The 8160-nt window shown below is 34.0% G+C and overlaps 1 protein-coding gene across 1 annotated transcript; it reads left to right on the plus strand.

Annotated features, from left to right (window-relative positions):
• The first annotated feature begins 959 nt into the window (after positions 1–959).
• LOC118037429 (protein NRT1/ PTR FAMILY 2.8) lies at positions 960–3137 on the plus strand. Its single transcript, XM_035043396.1, has 5 exons — positions 960–1086; positions 1214–1432; positions 1683–1826; positions 2003–2299; positions 2371–3137. The coding sequence occupies exons 1-5, from the start codon at positions 960–962 to the stop codon at positions 3135–3137; spliced, it is 1554 nt and encodes a 517-aa protein (XP_034899287.1).
• The last annotated feature ends 5023 nt before the right edge of the window (positions 3138–8160 follow it).

The raw sequence follows: 8160 nt of genomic DNA on the forward strand, positions 1-8160 counted from the left end.
CTACCAAGTGAACAAATACTTAAAGATTATAAATTTATGGTTTTCTTTAGGGTTTTGAAAAGAACAACAAAAATTCATTTACAGATCACACTGGGATTCTAAATAATGATGATTTAAGAATATAGGCCTCTTTGCATTTTTTAGGGTTTTGTTTGGGATTGACGATTTAACATAAAACTTTCGGAGTTTAAGGATGTTTTTAGGTTTTATTCGGGTTTCAAAAAATTAAATACTTAACATAAAAATTCTGCACTGGGTGTGGATTTCAACATCTTATTTTTTTTAAATCAATATTTTTTTGATTACGGCTTCATCCTACTTGCAATTGATGAAACAATCACACTTTGCTTCATTGTCATGCATATTTGAACACATACAAACAGGAAATTAATACATAATGGCAATGCAGATGAAATGAGGTTGATAATTTGAAGAACTCAGAGAAATTGAATAGGACAGCCTTCTTGAGCCTGTAAAGCTACTCAAACCATTGTCAATAGTTGGGGGAGACAAGAAATCTTTCTCGCCCGTCTTTATTACAAGGCCATTCTTGCTGTTCAAACAAACTTGTTAAAAGAAAGAAACAACATCGGATGTGCTATGTAGTTTGTTGAGATTTGTTTCCTCGGAATTGGATCACGTTTTCCCTTGTGCTATTTTATTTCCTGGTCTAACATGTCAGCAATATTATAGAGATAGAGAGACACATCTCTGATCCGCATTTCTAGTCGAGGAACAGAACCAGCTTCTACTGTTAGTAACGTAACCAACGAAACAGCCAAAAACTCCGAGGACCTGAAATTGTGAACACAAATACATGAAAGATAAAAATAAAGGAAGGAATGAGTGAATTAAGCGAAAACCAAGGACTGTGAAATGCAGAACTAGGCTTTAAATAGAAGGGAGGCGGGGGAGGAGGAACAGAACTCAGAAAGGCAGCAGAGAAGGAAGTGGGAGAGATGGAGAATGTCCTTACTAAGACTTCATCTTCTTCAGCTGATAGTGATATCACTCGAGCTCCTCCTAACTCTCATCTCCCTCCTAAAAAGGAAGCTGGAGGATGGAGATCTGTAAAATACATTCTTGGTGATTAATCAGTCCTTTTATTTTGATTATAATCGTGTTTCTTTTCCATCTTCTTCTTCCTTTTATTTTTTATTTTGTATTTTTCTTGTTTCGTCACTTACAATGGTGTTTTCCTTTTCCTTTCAAGGGAACGAGTCGTTCGAGAAACTGGCTTCAATGGGTCTTATTGCCAACTTAACAGTGTATTTACAAACAAGATTCAACATGGATGGTATTCAGTTGGTTAATGTGTTCAATATTTGGTCTGGTTCCACCAATGTTACACCCTTGCTTGGTGCTTTCTTTATTCTGATACATATCTTGGGAAGGTTCCGCACTCTGATCTGTGGTTCCACGCGTCTTTCCGGTAAAATCATAATATCTGCTCTTTTCCAACAACTCATATAAATTGTGATAAATAATAATAATAATAATAAAGATGTTCTGCAAGAATCCTTAATCTTCTACTTTCGTTCGTTGCATGAACCAAATTGCAAGGTTGGAATGTCTCATATAGAAAATTTGGATATGTATTCTGTAGTTATACTGGAAAATTCAATTATTAACACTGAATGAGGAACGTGAGCCACTGAATATGTTCTTTTATATTTTAACAGGGCATGGTCGTCATGTCCCTAATTGCAGGCATTCCAAACTTAAGACCCCTCCACTGCACTGGAGGATCCAATTGCCAAAAACCCGAGTTTTGGCAGCTTGGAGTCCTGTATTTGGTCTTGATTGCTTTGCCATTGGAGCTGGAGGTTAGGCCTTGCAACATTGGCCTTTGACGAGTGATCAAATTTGACACCAGAACTGAAAAGGGAAGAGCCCAACTAGAGAGCTTCTTCAACTGGTGGTATTTCTCTTTCACGGTGTCTCTGGTGATAGCTCTCACTGTAGTGGTCTACGTTCAGACTAATGTGAAGTTGGGTTATAGGTTATGCATACCGCAGCCTGCTTGTTCTTCTCTATTGTCATTTTCTTGATTGGAAAACACATTACATAATCAGCAAAGCCGCCAAGGAAGCGTTTTTTGTTGATATGGCCAAAGTGATCGTAGCAGCCTGTAAGAAGCGTGCATTGAGTCTTGAATCAACTCCTGAAAATTCCTTCTATGATCCTCCCTGTATTGAATCAGATCAGCAGGTAACAAAGCTTGCTCACACAAATATGTTCAAGTTCTTCGACAAAGCTTGCCCTAAATTGCTGATCCCAAGCGAATTGGATGACAAAGGTTTGCCCAAGAATTCTTGGAGATTATGTAGTGTTCAACAAGTTGAACAGTTGTTTTTCTGAAAAAACTAGTTGTAGGACTTGTGCCAGTTTGGATTACTGGAATTGGATGCTTCATTACCATGGACCAAATGAATACTTTTGGCTTGATGCAAGCAATTCAGTTCCAACAACAAAAATCCACAAATTTTAAAATCCCACCAGGTTGGATGGGCCTTAGTTCAATGATTTGCCTTTCAACATGGATATTCGTTTACGAGCAAATTTACCTTCCTTATGCAAAGAAAAGGTCAAAAAAGAATGTTAGATTGACAATGAGACAGAGAATCAACACTGGTATTGTAATGGCATATCCTGTTGCAATGGTGGTGGCTGGAATTGTTGAGAAGAACCGCCGGGAGAAGGCTTTGAAACAGGGATCTTTACTGTCACCTCAAAGTATTCTACTGCTGCTGCCACAGTTTTCCTTGTCGGGTCTGAACGAAGGATTTGCTGCTGTTGCTGTTATGGAATACTATACCAACCATTTGCCAGAGAGCATGAGGACTCTTGCCGGGGCCATCTTCTTTCTCAGCTTCTCTGCATCCAGCTACCTCAACACGGCTATTGTCAATGTAGTCCACCAAGTGACTGCAAAACTTGGGAAAACACCGTGGTTGGGTGGACGTGACCTCAATAAAGTTAAACTCGACAACTTCTACTACCTCATTGCTGGTTTAGCATTATTAAATCTTCTGTATTTCAACCTCTTTTCATGCCGCTATTTGGTGAAGAATGCTGATAAAACACCTGGATCTAGGCATGAGGACAAGGGGTTGGAGATGAATGAAAATGTTTAACGACAAAAACTCTCTGATTTTGCTGCAAAGTCTCGATTCCTTTTTGGTATCATGCACCAATCGCCCGAGTCTTGAGTTGTATCTATAGGGTGTTTTCGTACCCCTTGCCTCTGCAAGGTCTTTCTTCTTCTTCTTCTTCTTCAGTTGAGTTAAGGTGTCATTTTCTTTTTGCAATTTGAAATGAAGGTATGAATTTAGCTTTTAAGCTCTCAAACTTGCAATGTTTTGCATATCGGACTTTAGACTGAACTCTGATCTTCATGACTGAGTGGATTACTAACCCGGTTTTATGATATAACAATCGTATTTAGGAGGAGAAAATAAACATTGAATGTTTCTACATCTTCATAATTCCTGCTTCTACTCTCTATTCCTTATTCAGCTGGATTTTCTTTTCAAGGATCATGAATTTTCCAAGCACGCGGAAAGATCAATGTGTGTATAGGATAACATTTGCACAAATCTAAGTCTATTTTGGCGATTTGTACATGATTCTTGTGTGTTTGTTGGCACTGTCGAGTCCATATTGTTAGGACATGCCAATAATGCCTGGAATTAAGAACACACAAGTTAACATGTGGTTCAATAATTTGCTTACATTCACAAAGCTACTAGTTTTATTTACTAAAGATAAAATTAAAAATTACAACCAATGTAGGAGGATCAACTCAACTCACAAACCATCTTTAACTTTCACCTTATTTTTCTCTGTCACTTAATGTATGTTGTTGTGTGATTCCTACCCTTACCCTTAGCACATACCATGATTTCTTCCCATCACTTTAGTAGACAACCCCCTAAATCTCTTGCCTAAAAATCATCTTTCCTTTTCCACATTTTGATTTGCAACTGGTTATAAGCCTGATTTGTCTCCATTCACAACAATCTTCTAGAGACAAAAGACTATAATTTTGTGTTTCTATCCTTGAACACCTACTGAAGTTTTGCATAGCTTCAACATGTCAAGGTTTGTCTTCTATCTTTAAAAACCTACTGAAGCTTTGCACAACTTCAGTTTGTCTAGTTCCTTTAATTAACATATTTTTTTAGATTCTTGCTTCCACCAAATCTTTTATAATATTCAACTGATCATAAGATATGGATCAGTATGGAATTAAGCATCCAAGTCAAGAACTCAATCATCTACTAAACTATAAACAACAAAACAAAAGCTTTATGTACCTCTTCAAATGGCAGTATTTTATAGAATCAACCTCGATTTTTTTTTTTTGGATTTATGCAATTCCTCAGACCAAATTTTCCACAATTCCAACAAGTATCTTGCAACACTAAAAGTTGCCCTTTCACTTACATCCTTCCTTTAAACTTCTTTAAAAGAATAAAATTTTGAATATCGTCATATTTCAACTTGGATTTTCTAGCAGAGTTACTTACAACCATTCTCATATCCTCCCAACTATTTAGGAGTGAATCTAATAAAATCAATGCACATATCTCATCATCAAACTTAATTTCAACAAATGATAATTGATTTGTGGTAGTGTTAAAATTATTCAAGAGTTGTGTGGCAGACATTCCTTCTATCATAGTTAGAGTTTAAATGCATATACACAACACAACCAAATACTTTCAAATATGAAAGATTTGTTTCATTTCCTATCCAAACATCTTTTGAAATTCTAAATTTAAAAGGAATAGAAGGTTTTTGATTGATTAAAGTTAGAACTACAATGTCCTACTCCTTTGGGCTAGAATAATGAAGGTATCTAGAAATGCAATCTTATGCTTCGAGCTCGTTCATTAATGGTTATGTTCATGTGCTCAGCAACGCTATTTTATTGTGGTGTGCCTAAAATGGTTTTCTCCATCAACATGTGATTAGCAACATAATACTCATCAAAGCTTCCATCAATATACTCACATGTATTGTTTGACCTTTCAATCTATATCATAAACCTCCATTTTATAAACATATGAAATACATCAAGTTCATTTTTTAGATAAAACTCATACCTTCCTGCAAGAATCATTAATAAAGTTCACACGGTACCTTAAAACTCCAAGGGATGGAACTTGGGAAGGACTTTATAAGTCATTACATACTAGCTCTAATTTTTAAAAAAAACTAAACCTTTTTTTATATTTTCCTAAACATCCAACCTTCACATTAAGAAAATTCAACTAACTTTAATCTAGGAAGTTTTAATTTTGAAAGGAGCAACATCGTTCCTTTTTCACTCATATGACTGCATCTATAATGCCATATTTCTGCTTGATTTTCAACTTCAATGGTAGCAATAATACCTTTTAGTCATGAGGTCATATACAAGGAATAAGTTTTCTTACCTTAAACCAAAACAATTGCTCCGTAAGAGACCTTCCACATGCCTTACATAAAACTTATTGAATGAACACTACAATCAAACTTCCCCACACAGATCAAGTTCTTCTTCAATTCAGAACATATCTCCTATTTAGCAACTTGATTTTCACCTCTTATGCCTATAACATTTAATAATTCTCTACATCACTCTATAATCAACGACAATATAATTCTACAAGATTCTTTAGTATGGAGTAATATAGAATAATGTACTTGCTTCAAGAACTCAATCATTTACTAGACTATAAACAACAATAATCAAAGCTTTATATACCTTCTTAGTACTAACATTTATAAAATCAACCTATTTTTTTTTTTTAGATTTATGCAATTCCTTATAAGATGACCAGATTTAACACAATTCCATTAAGCACTTTGCATCTTGGGCCTTAACGTACTTTTACTCTTAAATTTGAATTTTGATATGTCTTATTTAATCTTCTATCAAATTTGTTGCCTCTTGTCTTGAGGTTTAAGGTAGCATTAAAAGTTGAGCTTTCAATTAAATCTTTCCTTTAAACTCCTTCACTAAGAATCAAGTCTTAAATGTCATCATATTTCAACTTGGATTTTCCAATAAAATTGCTTACATTTGTTCTTATAGCCTCCCAACTATTTAGGAGAGAAGCCAACAAAATCAATGCACATATCTCATCATCAAACTCAATTTCAACAAATAATAATTAAATTAAGATGATGTTGAAATTTTTCAAATGTTGTGTGATGGTATTTTTAGATTGAAGAACTTCTTCATCAGATACTCCTTATTCACTGAAGGTTTTTCAAACATGCTGGACATGAATTCCATAGCTTTATAATAGTCTTTTCTCTAAACTTAGTTTTGAATATGGTTTTCACTATTGTGTTCATCACCACGTCCTTGTTGTGGTGGTATGTTCAAAACGTGTTTTTTAATACTTTGATTTATAGGAAAAGATCGAAACACACCCTTCTAAGATTTGATATTGGTTGTTAGAACCTACCAATGATGCCCTAAATTAAGAACATAGAATTTAACATGGTTCATAATTATCCTATATCCATAAAGCTACTAATTTTATTTATTAAAGAGAAAACAAAAGGTTACACCAAGAGGATACTCTCTCAACTTAGTTCACAAACCCTCTATAACTTTTTCCTTACTTATTGGTGTTTCTTGTTGTGTGATTTCTAATCTTATAATCTATTTATAGTTGAGATGGGAGAGAACACACCATGGTTTTTTTTTTTTTCGATTGATATCATAGACAAACCCCCCCCCAATCTATTTCTTGAAAACCATATATTTCCCTTCGACTTAGATTTTGTTATAGGTTGCAATGTAAGCATGGAAGTTAAAAGAGAAGCAAGAATTACAGACTAAGGCAACAACAAGTTTTACAGGTTTTGCATGTGAAAAATTTAAAGCACACATGATTCATTAGTTGGCTAGCTAGTTAGTTAATTGTTATAGTTAGTTAGTAGTTAAATAATAGCTAGTGAGTTAGTAATGAAAGGCCAAGAACTTGTATAAGTTATTCTTGTATAATTACCTCGTGATTCAAATAATAAATGAAGAATAATATGTAATAGTTGCAAAACTCTATCTCTCCCTTTTAACCTCTTCTCAAACATTGTTTTTTTAAGGATTATCCTTAACAATTGGTATCAGAGCCACTTTCCAAGGGTGAAGGAAGGTTGTTAAACAATAGTAGGTCATTATGGAAAGCAATAAAATCAATGCTCTGAAATAACATGGTTGGAAGTTGGATAAGTAGATTTAATATTTGTAAGAACTACTAAAGGAGCATAATAAAAAATTTTGATAAAGTCAATTTACAATTAGAGGCAATCTTGGTTATTCTTTAAACAGATTCAGGAAATCAAGAAGCTAAAAAAACTAACATAGGTCCTAGAGGATTAATTTGAAGTCAGAGGATGAATCAATAAAGTGATGATCTTGTGAATTAATAAAAGATATGGTGTTGGTATTTAAGAAACATCATGGATTTGGCACAATATAGAAATGCCAAGAATCGACCTGTTAATTTTTCTCAGAGAGAATCAAATAAGTTAGATATATAAATGTAAGAAGTTCTCTAAGCCAAACTATATACTAGTACAACAATGGGTTGAGTTAACATCATTATACTTAGATGGCGACATAAAGATTTGATATAAAGGATTCTTGTATGGAGGTGAAATCTTAGCAAGTTGAGAGGATTTTACAAGGGCCTTATTTATAAGATTTGGTAATAGAAAGGATATGGTAGAGGAATTTAATAAGTTAGTACAAGATAAAAAAAAATGGGATGAATATGTGGAAAGATTTGAAAAACTCAAATCTTTAATGAATGACTTGAATCCTAGCTTGTTAAAATCATATTATGTTTCAAGTTTTATAAGTAGATTAAAAGATATAAGCCCAATGCTAAAGATTCTCAAGCGTACAATACTAGTGCAAGCATTTAAGCAAGTAAAATGGTAAGAGGAGTCCAACAATGCCTTAACCAATACGAGCAAATTCTTGTTAAAGATAAATTCAGCTTATAGCTATGGAAAGACAATGATTACTTAGTTTTATAATCCTTTTTCTTTAATCAAAGAATGAAGTAATGTAAAATTCAAAACCACTAGAAACATTGCATGAATACAGAAAAAGATCATATCAATGTTATAGGTGTTGTGAAAAGTTCACAT

This window comes from Populus alba, chromosome 16 (genome assembly GCF_005239225.2).
Source record: "Populus alba chromosome 16, ASM523922v2, whole genome shotgun sequence".
NCBI classification, from domain to species: Eukaryota; Viridiplantae; Streptophyta; class Magnoliopsida; order Malpighiales; family Salicaceae; genus Populus; species Populus alba.

Coding starts and splice junctions, on each gene's coding strand:
- LOC118037429 (XM_035043396.1), top strand. CDS start 960: ATGGAGAATGTCCTTACTAAGACTTCATCTTCTTCAGCTGATAGTGAT. Junction 1,433..1,682: donor TGGTTCCACGCGTCTTTCCG/GTAAAATCATAA, acceptor ATATTTTAACAG/GGCATGGTCGTCATGTCCCT. Junction 1,827..2,002: donor CTTTGCCATTGGAGCTGGAG/GTTAGGCCTTGC, acceptor GTTGGGTTATAG/GTTATGCATACCGCAGCCTG.